This window comes from Odocoileus virginianus, chromosome 3 (assembly GCF_023699985.2).
Source record: "Odocoileus virginianus isolate 20LAN1187 ecotype Illinois chromosome 3, Ovbor_1.2, whole genome shotgun sequence".
NCBI lineage: Eukaryota > Metazoa > Chordata > Mammalia > Artiodactyla > Cervidae > Odocoileus > Odocoileus virginianus.
The window spans coordinates 87,612,508-87,628,151 of record NC_069676.1 but is presented as its reverse complement, the minus strand read 5'-3'; the positions used below and the strand labels follow the sequence as shown (position 1 = coordinate 87,628,151).

The following is a 15,644-nucleotide window of genomic DNA, read 5'->3' as shown; positions in this document are numbered from 1 at the left end:
TAATAATATCTTAACAGGAAAAAAATGAGTAGCTTGAAGATCTCTCTAGTTTATAGTTTCTTCTGTTTATTTTCATTATGTTTAAGGTTGAATCATATGAAAGTGCCATTTTTAAGTTCAAAAATATTTAATGTTGGTAACTTCATATGGTTCCATTTACTATTTAAAGACAAAATAATGGTCCTTTATTTTTGAAGATGTTTTCATTAGATGTGCTGTAAATCAGTTTTATGCATTTGTATATACTCCTAGTCTTTTAATCATCATTAAACACAAATGCCTATACTTTAAAAAAGATAACCCATTTTAAATACGCCAAAGTGAAGATAAATTTTTAATTCAAAGTATTTAGCTGAGTTAAGACAAAATTGATTCCATATGATATTATAAAATATATTTTATGCATAAGCGTTCTTATAAATGTTTTGTTCTATACTAATATACAATTTATACTCTTTTCCCCAAAATTTTAAAGCTGAACCATATGCTATTATTCTGTGTGTCTTTCTGAATTAGGGCCATATGGTATTTGTGTTACATTTCTTCCAGAAGCATACCCTACTGGCCATTCCTAAAAATATAAATTTTCTTTTATCTTGTACCTGTGGATTGCTTGGGTGCAAGGAGGTATAACTTAACATTTTTCATCCTTGTAAATCCCTCTGACTTGGATACCTGCTTCCCATTTGGATTTTATTGAACCATATTTTACCTAATGAGGTCTTAGGTTTTTAAAAAGAAATAATTTTGATTTGTAAATTTTGTCATAAAAAAGTGTGGATTTTCTATTAGTGTTCTTTCTCCAGCTGATGTCTCCAGTGTAAATAGCAAATCAGTGGTAGTACTAAGGGCAGCTAGTGAAGGGTGTGTGTGTGCGTGCGTGCGTGTGTGTGTGTGTGTGTGTGTGTGTGACATACGCAACACAGCTGGAGTTAATAACATAGGTATGTGCTGGTTTACAGTGAAAAATGCTAGACTTTATTATTCATAGAGTAGCTTTCTTAGTAGATGTGCTTATTTACCATTGTAGTCACAGAAAGATTTATATGAAGTAAAACAAAATAATCTTGAAGTTTGGATTTTAAAATTGGATGATTTTAAAAAAGCCTGAAATTCATTCAATTTTCATTTTACTTTCCCAAAAGTCAGTTATAAGTTTAAAATATAGACTATAGGAGCATTCATTTTATAACTAAATAGCAACAGGTTAGCTGAAGAGAAATCTGTCAAATTTGGCAGTGGTTCAGAAAATATGTGAACCTGTCACTGTAAGCAGTCTCAAAGGGCGAAATGCTTTACAGGAGCTAATTAACCTTAGAAAATAATTACACAAATATGCAAATGTTGTTTAGATAATTCCATGTGTTATCAGCTCAGGTAGTCCATCATAAATGCAGACCTTGCAATGCCTAGGTAGTAGAATCTGGCATAGTTGATAAGGCTTTGGTTACTGTATCACTTCTGTTTGGCATTTAAGAATTAATGATGGCAAGAGTGCGTCAGGAAATTCAACCTGTACTCTGAACACTGCTGAGTTCCTCAGTGTAAACATTCTATGCATTCTGCCACTAGCAAATTCTAATTAATGGATTTACTTTTGTCTTTTCATGCACTTTGTATATTTGCATATTCTAAAATCATCCAGCTTGAAGTGTAATACAAAAATGCACTCTGATACGAAATTCATGGAGAAACCTGTAAAGCAGATTTAGTATGTTTGCGTTTCTGTAATTGAGGCATATTAGAAAGTCTTTCCTATTGAAATCTGTTTAGCTTCAAAATACACTACTGGTAGTATACACTGTCTGGATTGTGGTTTATAAATATATAATGATTGTGGACACGGTGTGGGCTGCGGGTTGGAATGACACAAATGTGCCTTGGAGCAGCACCACCTTATTTATAAAATGGAGTTTTAGTAATGTAATCTGTCAGAAATATATATTAAAAACTACTCTAAGTTTATTAGTTCCAGTGCTACCATTATTGTACATAGCTGTTGCAGGAGGCAGCACATGTTTAGCAGAATTTGTTACGTCTTATGATGATGAGGATATGACTTTACTAAACACTGTGAAAAGTAAAAAAAAAAAACAAAAAAAAAGCCATAGATTCGTGAAAGTCTTGGGAAACAGTCACATAAGAAAGCCAGATTTTTTTTTATAGCTAAGGTTTATCTCCTTTATTATTTTATCTTTAAAGATAACATTTTGAATTAAACTCTTTAATTGTCTGTCACATGCCCTTCCAATGGGAACCTCACGTAGTGTCAGCTTTCTTGCGGCAATTCCAGGTCGCCGTTGTTCCTGTCCGTCACTGTGCTTTAGATGCAGTCCTCTCCCTCACGATGCTCACGTACAGTGCTGGTCGTCTTCGCCTCCTTGCGGTGTGTGTGCTCTTCCAGTTTCTGTGGGTTTTCTGTTTTTGCAGCCATCACTTTTTACTCTTGAGCCTGTTTGAAACAACCCCTTTGATCTGCAGCTTGTAAATGTGCAGTGGGTTCAGTGAAGATGTTAGAATTTGTTAGATGTAAACCTCCCGCTCAGAGGCTTTTCCCCTGTAAGAAGCCAGCACCAGTTCTTCAGTATGGTTTCAGGGTTTTTGTTGCTGTTGTTGATTTGCTTTATTATAAAAAGCATTCTTTTTGTACTAGCTTTGGAAAGTCCAGAAAGATCTAAAGGAGCTAAGAGTAGAAAATATTCACAATCCCGCCATCCGTAAGAGACTGCTTTTAACCTTTTTGACCCCATCTAGTCTTTTTCAAGCCTTTTTACAACAGTGAAAATTATACCACCTATAAAATTAGATGAACTGCATGTATTATTTTATAATCTCATCGAATAGCTATATAATATTTCCTTAGAAGTATTAACTTTCTTAAATATTTCTTTTTACATTATTGGATATTTAGGCATCATCCAGATACACTTTTTTTCTGTACACGAGGCAGTGATGAACATCACCGGATGACCATCATTTGCCACTTTCCAGATTATTAGAAGCTAGATTCCTGAAATGGAGTTGGAATATTCCTTTTGAAATGCACTTCATGGTACTTTGTCAGCAGTATCATTGCCAATATACTAGCATCATTAGTCATTTATTAAATGCCTCTAGCATGTTTTCTAATTTATAGGTAGAATCTGGGAGAGAATATATCTTCAAATTGCTCATATTCTAGAAGGAAGGAGTGACATGTTAGATTTAAATAAATAACAGAATAGAGAAGAACCAATGAAATAGTACAGGATTCAGTTTAAGCTAACATAGCTAATAGTGGAACAGACATAAACTTGAGCCAACAGTATTTTACAGTAGTTTTAGACATAGGCAGGATAATAATACCTGTAAATAGATTAAATACTTTCCATATTTTTCTTGTAAGATGCTATCAGTCAAGGGTTAGCAAAATCTCTCCCTTTCTATATAAGAATCTGGCCTTCAGCTAACCTTCTAGCTCTATGTCTCTGGAAGCCTAATAAAGTAGTGTCTTAAGTTGAGTTTCCCAGGTAAAAAGCTCTGAAGTTTCATGTGGGAAGTTTGTTGGAGAATTCTCTTGGGATCAGCACCTATCAGTTCAGTTCAGTTGCTCAGTCGGGTCTGACTCTGTGCCACCCCATGGACTGCAGCACACCAGGCCTCCTGTCCATCAACAACTCCCGGAGCTTCCTCAAATCATGTCCATCAACGTGGTGATGCCATTCAGCCATCTCATCCTTTGTCATCCCCTTCTCCTTCCACCTACAATCTTTCCCAGCATCAGGGTCTTTTCCAGTGAGTCAGTTCTTCACATCAGGTGGCCAAAGTATTGGAGTTTCAGCTTCAGCATCAGTCCTTCCAATGAATATTCAGGACTGATTTCCTTTCGGATGGACTGGTTGGATCTCCTTGCAGTCCTAGGGACTCTCAAGAGTCTTCTCCAACACCACAGTTCAAAGCATCAATTCTTCAGTGCTCAGCTTTCTTTATAGTCCAACTCTCACATCCATACATGACTACTGGAAAAAACATAGCTTTGAATAGATGGACTTTTGTTGCCGAAGTAATGTCTCTGCTTTTAAATATACTGTCTAGGTTGGTCATAACTTTTCTTCCAAGGAGCAAGTGTCTTTTAATTTCATGGCTGCAGTCACCATCTGTAGTGATTTTGGAGACCAAAAAAATAGTCTCCCACTGTTTCCATCGTTTCCCTATCTGTTTGCCAGTGATGAGACCGGATGCCATGATCATCATTTTCTGAATGTTGAGTTTTAAGTCAACTTTTTCACCCTCCTCTTTCACTTTCATCAAGAGTTTCTTTAGTTCTTCACTTTCTGCAATAAGATTGGTGTCATCTGCGTATCTGAGGATATTGATATTTCTCCTGGCAATCTTGATTCCAGCTTGTGCTTCATCCAGCCTGGCATATTGCATGATGTACTCTGCATATAAGTTAAATAAGTAGGGTGGCAATATACAGCCTTGACATACTCCTTTCCAGTTTGGAACCAGTCTGTTGTTCCATGTCCAGTTCTAACTGTTGCTTTTTGACCTGCATACAGATTTCTAAGGAGGAAGGTCAGGTGGTCTGGTATTCCCATCTCTTGAAGAATTTTCCATACTTTATTGTGATCCACACAGTCAAAGGCTTTGGCATAGTCAATAAAGCAGAAGTAGATGTTTTTCTGAAACTCTCGTGCTTTTTCTATGATCCAATGAATGTTGGCAATTTGATCTCTGGTTTCTCTGCCTTTTCTAAATCCAACTTGAACATCTGGAAGTTCATGGTTCACATACTGTTGAAGCCTGGCTTGGAGAATTTTGAGCATTACTTTGCCAGCATGTGAGATGAGTGCAATTGTCTGGTAGTTTGAACATTCTTTGGCATTGCCTTTTCTTTGAGATTGAAATGAAAACTGACCTTTTCCAATCCTGTGGCCTCTGCTGAGTTTTCCAAATTTTCTGGCATATTGAGTTCAGCATTTTCACAGCATCATCTTTTAGGATTTGAAATAGCTCAACTGGAATTCCATCACCTCCACTAGCTTTGGTTCATAGTGATGCTTCCTAAAGCCCACTGAACTTCGCATTCCAGGATGTCTGGCTCTGGGTGAGTGATCACACCATCATGGTTATATGGGTATTGAAGATCTTTTTGTATAGTTCTTCTGTGTATTCGTGTCACCTCTTCTTAATGTCTTCTGCTTCTGTTAGGTGCATACCATTTTTGTCCTTTATTGTGTCCATCTTTGCATGAAATGTTCCCTTAGTATCTCTAATTTTCTTGAAGAGATCTCTAGTCTTTCCTATTCTATTGTTTTCCTCTATTTTTTTTTTTTTTTTGCATTGATAACTGAAGAAGGCTTTCTTATCTCTCCTTGCTGTTCTTTGGAACTCCGCATTCACATGTGTATTTCTTTCCTTTTCACCTTTGCCTTTCGCTTCTCTTCTCTTCTCAGCTATTTGTAAGGCCTCCTCAGACAGCCATTTTGATTTTTTGCATTTCTTTTTCTTGGGGATGGTCTTGATCACTGCCTCCTGCACAATGTCATGAACCTCTGTCCATAGTTCTTCAGGCATTCTGTCTATCAGATCTAATCCCTTGAATTTATTTGTCACTTTCACTGTATAATCATAAGGGGCTTGATTTAGGTGGTACCTGAATGGTCTAGTGGTTTTCCCTGCTTTCTTCAATTTCAGTCTGAATTTTCCAATAAGGAGTTCATGATCTGAGCCATAGTCAGCAAGAGAATGCACTGGTCATGTCAGCACCTATAGTAGGGCAAAAACGCAAATTTTGGCTGAAGTTGTTGAACTGCAGTATTGTTACAGCACAGGCCTCATCCACCCTCTCGATGCTGTCTGGATCTAGGGTGGCTTTTCAGAGATGTCCTACCTTGAGGCACGAGATGGGTCCTTTACAGATCCACATCATCTCAACCAGACTTTGGAGGTAAATTCCCTTAGAGGTGGGATTGTAACTTTAGGCAAGATAGCTTTGTTTGAGAGCAATTGCTAGAGAGTATCTCAGTTAAAGCTATCAGCTGCCAACACTTGTACAGCTCAGGAAACTAGTGCCTATAACTAAAGCGGGTTCTGGGAAGCATACCACAGCATCCACTCTAAATGGCTGGTTGCTGCACATCATTGCCTATGGAAGAAAATGACCCCTGGTTGGTAAACTGCATCTGGATTAGAAGGAATTATGTTGCTGTTTAGTTGCTATAGTCGTGCTGATTCTTTGTGACCCCATGGACTGTAGTCTGCCAGGTTCCTCTGTCCATGAATTTCCCAGGCAAGAATACTGAAGTGAGTTGCCATTTCCTTCTCCAGTGGATGGTCCCAACCCAGGGATCAAACCTGCATCTCTTGCTTGGCAGGCCAGATTCTTTACCACTGAGCCGCCAGGAAGCCCAGAAGGAATTATGATAGACTGTAAACACCATAGTTTTGATCTTCCCTGATGATAGTAACTCCTGTAAGTGGGCAAGTCCCTTGCAGGCAAGGACCCTAAAAGCCATGCCTATGGTGTTGTTTTTAGAGGCATTAGCTTCTGTAGGTTATAAAACTTTAAGGCAGGATAACTCCTGTCTGTGCCCAAGGTGAGCCTGATTCTCTCATTTGTGAGCTAACACCCCATGTGCCAAAGTAGTAACTCCCACAAAATTCTGTGCTGTGTCTGCTAGAGGAACTACTCAGGGCTTCCCCTAAAAGGAATGCCTGGTGCGCCCCTAATGGCAAACTGGGATTCCCTTTCCTGGATCTTTTTGGGTCAATGCATGTCAAGTGTGGCCTAGAATAATCTTGTATAATGGTTTAGTTGTGCCTATGGATAACCCCCTAAGTGGGTATTATAGGCATTTTTTTTTTCAGTTGAGTCTAGCTTTTTAGAACATTAAAAAATTTTCGGTTTAAAACTGAAGAATAATTTGATGACCTTAAGAGTCAGGCTAAAAATATTGAAGTACTCAGGGCACATGAATACTTCAGATGTCTTTTTCCTGCTACTCATAAACCACTTTAACATATATCATCTCCATAGACTGTGGAAGAAAAAAATCAACTGTAATACTAATCTCTGCAAACAGTAGTCTTTACATTTGAACAGTGGAAAGAGCTGTTGGTTCTTAACTCTCCTTTAGTCATAGATGGTTCATTTGGGCCCGGTTGGCAATTTCCCTTATATCCTGAGTCACAACGTTTTGTTGATTTTTCCTCTGTAATGACGTATTCCATCCCTTGCTTCCCATTCACTCTGCCATCAGTCTAAGTAGTGGGATAGTCTACTACTTTATATATGAAATGCTGAACTGCTCCCTTGGAAGTGTTCCCATGTCTAGTTTTTGCCTAGTCTGAGCTGCATTACCCATGAGATCCCAGACTGGATTTCATGGTAGACTTTTGTCTAGGATTTTCAGACTATTCATGTACATTCCAGTTTTTCCTGGAGCATGAATAAGATCTTTGCAAATTGTAAGAAGGAAGGCTGGAAAGGTAGAGTTTAAAGACATTGGCTAAAGAGTTCCAGTTATAGTTATTTGTTTTGTAGGCAATGGCAACCATTTCGGTAAATGACCTTTAAGACAAGAGAGTGAGTGGATCAGATCCAGGTTTCAAGAAGATTAATCTGGCAAAAAAATAAAGGGAGAGACTAGAAGAAATGAGACTAGTTAAAATTCATTGACTCGGAATGAGATGGGAATGAAAGGGATGGAACAGCTAGACTCTCAACAGTAGAGAAGAAGGATTGTTGACCATGAGAAGAAAGCAGGGAGGACTTCGCTGATATCAGGGAGTGTGGGTTTATAACGGACCCATTGGGCTTGTGTAAAGACAGTCCATCAAGAATAGAGAAAGTAATACTCCTCACACACTAAGTCCTCTCCTGTCTGTGTGTTAACACACTTATGAAATAGCAAACACAGTGAAGGTCAGGATCATGGCTTGCTTATCATCCTTACATCTCCACTTTCAGCGCTAGTTGGTACGGATAATCTAATCTCTTGTGTGTTTTTAATTCTGTCTCTCTATATAGGAGAATATTAAGGACCATCACAAATATTTAAAATTGTTAGTTCTGCCAACTGTCAGCAGATAGAAACTCTGTTATCTGTCTTCCTATTTGTTTGTACATTTCATTGTGAGATATAACTAGGGAGATCAGATGTCAGGGTTTTCTCTCAATTGTCCCAGTTTAGACCTGTTCTTCCAGTACAATTACTAACAGTACCTTTCTTCACTTTAAAAAGTTTACAGAATAAATTCTATGGTTACAGTCTATATATATACAGAAAACTGCTAGGTATGTATTAGTAACTTTAATTGTAATTATAAAGAACACACTTGTATAACTCCCATCCCAGGCAAGAAATGAAATACTGCCAGTCACTAGAAGTCTATTTCCCAATCACAACTGATTCTCTTCCTTAGTGTAAACCAGTATCCTGATTTTAATTAGAAATATTTTCCTGCTTTTTAAACTAATGCAAGCTAAATTATTAAGGCCATTTCAGTTCAGTCATTCAGTCGTGTGCAATTCTTTGCCACCCCATGGACTGCAGCACGCCAGGCTTCCCTGTCTATTACCAACTCTCCTGGAGCTTGCTCGAACTCATGTCCATCAAGTCAGTGATGACATCCAACCATCTCATCCTCTGTCATCCCCTTCTCCTCCTGCCCTCAATCTTTCCCAGCATCAGGGTCTTTTCAAATGAGTTAGCTCTTCGCATCACATGGCTAAAGTATTGGAATTTCAACTTCAGCATCAGTCCTTCCAATGAATATTCAGGACTGATTTCCTTTCGGATGGACTGGTTGGATCTCCTTGTAGTCCAAGGGACTCTCAAGAGTCTTCTCCAACACCACAGTTCAAAAGCATCAATTCTTCAGCACTCAGCTTTCTTTATAGTCCAACTCTCACATCCATACATGACCACTGGAAAAACCATAGCTTTGACTAGATGGACCTTTGTTGGCAAAGTAATGTCTTCTGCTTTTTAATATGCTGTATAGTTTGGTCATAGCTTTTCTTTCAAGGAGCAAGTATCTTTTAATTTCATGGTTGCAGTCACCATCTGCAGCAATTTTGGAGCCCCCAAAAAAATAAAGTCTCTCACTGTTTCCGTTGTTTCCCCATCTATTCGCCATGAAGTGATGGGGCTGGATGCTGTAATCTTCATTTTCTGAATGTTGAGCTTTAAGCCAACTTTTTCACTCTCCTCTTTCACTTTCATCAGAAGGCTCTTTAGTTCTTCTTCACTTTCTGCCATAAGGGTGGTGTCATCTGCATATCTGAGGTTATTGATATTTCTCCCGGCAATCTTGTGCTTCAGTTAGCCCAGTGGTTCTCATGATGTACTCTGCATAAAAGTTAAATAAGCAGGGTGACAGTATACAGCCTTGACATACTTCTTTCCCGATTTGGAAGCAGTCTGTGTTCCACGTCCAGTTCTAACTGTCACTTCCTGACCTGCATACAGATTTCTCAGGAGGAAGGTCAGGTGGTCTGGTCTTCCCATCTCTTGAAGAATTTTCCACAGTTTGTTGTGATCCACACAGTCAAAGGCTTTGGCATAGTCAAAAAAACAGAAGTAGATGTTTTTCTGGAACTCTCTTGCTTTTTCGATGGTTCAGCGGGTGTTAGCAATGTGATCTCTGGTTCCTTTGCCTTCTCTAAGTCCAGCTTGAATGTCCGTAAGTTCATGGTTCACGTAGTATTGAAGCCTGGCTTGGAGAATTTTGTGTATTACTCTGCTAGCATGTGAGATGAGTGCAATTGTGCAGTAGTTGGAACATTCTTTGGCATTGCCCTTCTTTGGGATTGGAGAGAAACCTGACCTTTTCCAGTCCTGTGGCCTCTGCTGAGTTTTCCAAATTTGTTGGCGTATTGAGCGCAGCACTTTCACAACATCATCTTTTAGGGTTTGAAATGGCTCAACTGGAATTCCATCACCTCACCTCCACTAACTTTGTTCATTGTGTTGCTTCCTAAAGCCCACTTGACTTCACATCCCAGGATGTCTGGCTTTAGGTGAGTGATCACCCTGTCCTGGTTATCTGGGTCATGAAGATTTTTTTTTTGTGTGTGTGTAGTTCTTCTGTGTATTCTGGCCACTTCCTCTTAATATCTTCTGTTAGGTCCACATCATTTCTGTCCTTTATTGTGCTCATCTTTGCATGAAATGTTCCCTTGGTATCTCTAATTTTCTTGAAGAGATAGCTAGTCTTTCCCATATATTGTTTTCCTCTATTTCTTTGCATTAATCACTGAGGAAGTCTTTCTTATCTCTCCTTGCTATTGTTTGGAACTCTTCATTCAAATGAAGAGTTCTTTCCTCTTCTCCTTTGCCTTTAGCTTCTCTTCTTTTCTTAGCTACTTGTAAGGCCTCCTCAGACAACCATTTTGCCTTTTTGCATTTATTTTTCTTGGGGATGGTCTTGATCACTGCCTCCTGTACAATGGTCACGAACCTCCGTTCATAGTTATTCAGGCACTCTATCAGATCTAATCCCTTGAATCTATTCGTCATTTCCACTGTATAATCGTAAGGGATTTGATTTAGGTCATACCTGAATGATCTAGTGGTTTTCCCTGCTTTCTTCAATTTCAGTCTGAATTTTGCAATAAGGAGTTCATGATCTGAGCCACAGTCAGCTCTCGGTCTTGTTTTTGCTGACTGTATAGAGCTTCTCCATCTTTGGCAGCAAGAATATAATCAATCTGATTTTGGTATTGACCATCTGGTGATGTCCATGTGTAGAGTCTTCTCTTGTGTTGTTGGAAGAGGGTGTTTGCTGTGACCAGTGCGTTCTCCTGGCAGAACTCTATTAGCCTTTGCCCTGCTTCGTTCTGTACTCCAAGGCCAAATTTGCCTGTTACTCCAGGTGTTTCTTGATTTCCTACTTTTGCATTCCAGTCCCCTAAAATGAAAAGGACATCTTTTTTGAGTGTTAGTTCTAGAAGGTCTTGTAGGTCTTCATAGACCCATTCAACTTCAGCTTCTTCAGCATTGCTGGTCAGGGCATAGACTTGAATGACTGTGATATTGAATGGCTTGCCTTGGAAACGAATAGAGATCATGCTGTCATTTTTGAGATTGCACCCAAGTACTGCATTTTGGACTCTTATTGACTATGAGAGCTTCTCCATTTCTTCTAAGGGATTCTTGCCCACAGTAGTAGATATAATGGTAATCTGAGTTAAATTCACCCATTCCTGACCATTTTATTTCACTGATTCCTAAAATGTCAGTGTTCACTCTTGCCACCTCCTATTTGACCACTTTCCATTTACCTTGATTCATGGACCTAACATTCCAGGTTCCTGTGTGATATTGTTCTTTACAGCATTGGACTTTACTTCCATCACCAGTTAAACCCACAGCTGGGCATTGTTTTTGCTTTGTTTTAAGGCCAGAAGTGCCTACAAGGACCTTCCAGTTGTTGTTGTTGTTGAGTCACCAAGTTGTGTCCAGCTCACCCCATGGAGTGCAGCACTCCTGGCCACCCTGTCCCTCACCGTCTCCCAGAGTCTTCCCAAGTTCATGTCCATCATATCGGAAATGCCATCCAACCATCTCATCATCTGTTACCCTCTTCTCCTGCTTTCAATCTTTCCCAGCTTCAGGATCTTTTCCAATGAATTGGCTCGTTGCATCAGGTGGCCAAAATATTGGAGCTTCAGCTTCAGCATCCGTCTTTCCAATGAGTATTCAGGGTTAATTTCCTTTAAGGTTGACTGGTTTGATCTCCTTGCTGTCCACGGGACTCTCGAGCACCACAGTTCAAAAGCATCTGTTCTTCAGCGCTCTGACTTCTTTATTGTCCAGCTCTCACAACTATATGTGACTACTGGAAGACCATAGCCTTAACTCTGTGGACCTTTGTCAGCAAGGCAGTATCTTTGCTTTTTAACACACTGTCTAGGTTTGTTATAGCTTTCCTGCCAAGACGCATTTGTATTCTAATTTCATGACTGCAGTCACCATCCACAGTGATTTTAGAGCCCAAGAAGAAGAAATTTGTCCCTGTTTCCACCCTTTCCCCTTCTGTTTGCCAGGAAGTGATGGGGCCAGATGCAATTATGTTAGCTTGAGTTCTGAAGACACATAGGAATTATGCAGGTGAAGGTTATGGGTTAAGCAAAGGCAGAGAATATGGGTCACTTTCCAAACAATAATAACACAAGCAGCCCAGAAATAAGAAAGGTATGGCACAATTAGGATATTACAGGACGTTCCCTACAGTTGGAACACAGAGAGTGTTCTTTCTATTCTCTCGTGGGGAGAAAGGGTATCTTTTAGATCATCATTTTTTGCACATAGATTTCGAGGCAGAAGCCATATCCTGTAAGGCCTTAGTGTCATTCTGAGTTTGAACTTGGTCCTGAGGATAATGAAAAGACTTCGGAGAATTCTAAGCAATGAGTGAGCAAATGGCGACATGTCTGTATTAGCATCTTTTGAAAGGCTGTTCTCACTACAGTTAGGAGAGGGTGTTTAAACGGGTAATACCCTCTAGGATAATCCTAGAGGCAGGGAAGCTGGACTGGCGATTGTTGTAGTCATCCATTTGTGAAAGGATGAGCTTGGGCTCAGCCAGAGGAAATAAGAATGGAGAGAAGTGTGGCTTTAAGAGAAGGTTGGGGACAGAATCAAAAGGTTTTTAATTACTGATTTTATGTGGAGTTTGAGAGAGAGAAATAGAAGATGATGCTCAGATTTCAGCAGGAGGTGGGGAGCAAAGATAGTGACACAGGTTTGGAGAGGATATTTTTTAAAAAGTGTTGAATTGGTTGAGCTTGAAGTATCTGTGGGGCATTCATACGGAAATGACCTTGGGTCTGGAGCTCTGGAGAGAAGTCTAGGGTGGAGATAGACATGGGGAATAATAGCTTTTATGGAGCAAGTGAAAGCATTCATTGGGACCCTAATATAATATTTTTAAATTTCTGAGATGGAAAGGTGAATCAATGTGTTCATCATCTAGTATTATGACATTCTTAGGGAATCAGTCTTTGGTGTTAAAGCATCCCAAGAATTTTTCTTACACAATATTTTCATGATGTCTTAGTTCTATTGGTTTGTATTTTTTTAGCTCTTTGTTTACCACATTATCTGAATTTTAGGTTTAACCACAAGTTGTGTTTGCTATAGAAGTAAACACAATAAAGTGAAGTTATTGTAGAACTTTTGAAATTAAAGCAACATTCATATATTTATTGGATTTGCCTGGTGGCTCAGATGGTAAAGAACCTGCCTGCCATGCAGGAGATCCAGGTTCAATCCTTGGGTTGGGAAGATCCCCTGGATGATGGCATGGCAACCCACTCCAGCATTCTTGCCTGGATAATCCCCACGGACAAAGGAACATGCTACAGTCCATGGGGTCACAGAGTCAAGACAGGACTGAGTGACTAAAGCACACCAGAAACTTCAGAGAAATATAAAAAGTCTCAAGTTTCTACGTTCAGAAATCCTCCCAGTTCTGGAAATAAAATATATATGGAAAATTATTTCAGGAAAAGTGTTTTTAACAATGTCAGTTGAAAATATTTGTTGTTAATTTTCTCCTTATTTTCAATTTACAGAGGTACCTAAAATTTTAAAAATCAAATAATTTAGATGTGTGTATGCTCTAAGTATTTTCAGATATAAATACAGAAACGCATCTGATATTTCTTAGTGTTACACTGCCTTAAAAGACCACTATAACTTTATGTCGTGCAATTCTAATATAGTTAGATCTATTTTAATATCTCAGATAAACCCAGAATGAGCCATTTCCCTTCAAAATGTGCCTGTTTTAAATATTTTCTTTCAGAAGCTTAGAGTAGCACTTAAGTTAACAGTAATTTACTAATAGCTTAGTACTAATTTATTCCCTAATTTGAATTTCCATTGTTGTTCTTTTGTATTGTTATTGTTTGGAATGAGCTATCACTATCATATTTCTTATGCTGCATAAGCAAGCATATAATTTAATTTTTGATTACTATGATAATAATTAGATGCAGTATGTAATACATGATGTTTGTTTTACTTATAGGAAAATGGCTCTCCTGAAGAACATGCAGTCTATGTATGGGACCATTTCATAGCTCAGTCTGCAGCTGAGAAGGTATTTTTTGTTGCTCACAGCTATGGAGGACTTGCTTTTGTTGAACTGGTAAGTGCACAGTTAACTCTTGTTTTTAATTTCCAGACTCCTTACAGATTTATCGCCTTCACTCCCATTTTCTTGGTATGGTTACTTGAGATTGTTTTATAAAGGATGAAGATTAAGTATTTGGCAAAATGAATTTCATGTTGTTGAGAAGTGTACTTTTATTGTGCAGAGCTTTTCAGTGCCAATCAGACAACTTTTTGCCTGTTTCTTATTTACATTTCACTTTTTAATTTCTACATTATAGCTCCACTTTCCATACATTTTATATTTGTGATTCCTGTTTACATGTACATCACTGAAGCACTGTTATCTGTAAAGTGTTGAAAATGTCTAGAGACTCTTTAACTGACTATACTATCTCTATAAATTAGTACTTGATCAAAATCCATATAATTAGTATTAAAACTATCAGAAAGATTCCGTTAATCTACTGTTAAGTGCAACTCCACGCTTGGTCATAAAAATCTCTGCGTTTCAAAATAATCCAATTCTTGCAGTTAAGATATATGTACATAATAGAAAAATTATCAAGATTTCTGAATTTGGTGTCTCTTCTACCACATTATTACAATGATCACACTTTGTGCAGGTATGAATGATTAATGAAGTATATCAGTCCTAAAAATGTGCTGCATGTTCATTACCCCTTATGTCACAGGAAAGTACCATTGCTGTAATAAAATGATTTGTCTGATAAAGTGCATTTGATAATTTTAAATCCATATAGCCTAAAAGTGGACATTAAAAGCCAGCATAGCATTGGTTGTCTAATTTTTAATGTTTCTAAACTTTGCCATGTATTGCTCTTCATCTTGGAAATTATATTTCCATGGTCTTTTCAAAACTTCCCCACGCCTTACTGCTTACCGACATGACTTAGATATAAAAATAGTGGTGACACCTGAGAATACTTTAGCTGACCTAAATTTACAAATACTGTGCTCTCTTAAAATCTATAAATAACTTAAATCATTCATTTCTTAAATTGATTTCATGTTTAGAAATTTTATTCAAGTGCTTTTAATTCTGCAGAATTTGTTTACTACAAAATGGGTATCTTAGGATCACTCTCTAACATACGAGTCATGATGTTCTTTTTAAAATGTGAATGTTGGTTTTCAAATAGTTCTTTTAACCATTCAGATATATATAAATGCATTTATAGCTGATATATATGTACCTTATGTTTTCTTCCTATAAGTCATTATATTACATAAGACATGACATTTCATGACTTTATAGAGTAGCTTCGAATATGTCTGAAGGCCTGCAATACTGTTCAAATTTAAAATTCCCATGAAACATACATTTTCCTGATTTTACCTTAAGACAATTAACATCAAATCTGTACATCAGATTTGGAATTTAAGTGAATTTTGGACAGTTTTTAAAACGAATTTAAGATGCCAGAGTAACAGATGACCTGTGTGTCAGTCTTATTTTGCCTGTCCTTCTTGTCACACACTGGTGGATGTTTCTGCACTTTTGTTCCACTTTAA

The 15,644-nt window shown here is 38.1% G+C and overlaps 1 protein-coding gene across 8 annotated transcripts in view; it reads left to right on the top strand.

Moving 5' to 3' along the window:
- ARB2A (ARB2 cotranscriptional regulator A) overlaps positions 1–15,644 on the top strand; it is a 396,180-nt gene that overhangs the window by 202,704 nt on the left and 177,832 nt on the right. For all 8 annotated transcript variants that reach the window (XM_070465818.1, XM_070465820.1, XM_070465815.1 and 5 more), the window contains one exon: positions 14,026–14,145. In XM_070465818.1, coding sequence (XP_070321919.1) covers positions 14,026–14,145 — 120 coding nt within the window. The remainder of the gene's footprint in view (positions 1–14,025; positions 14,146–15,644) is intronic.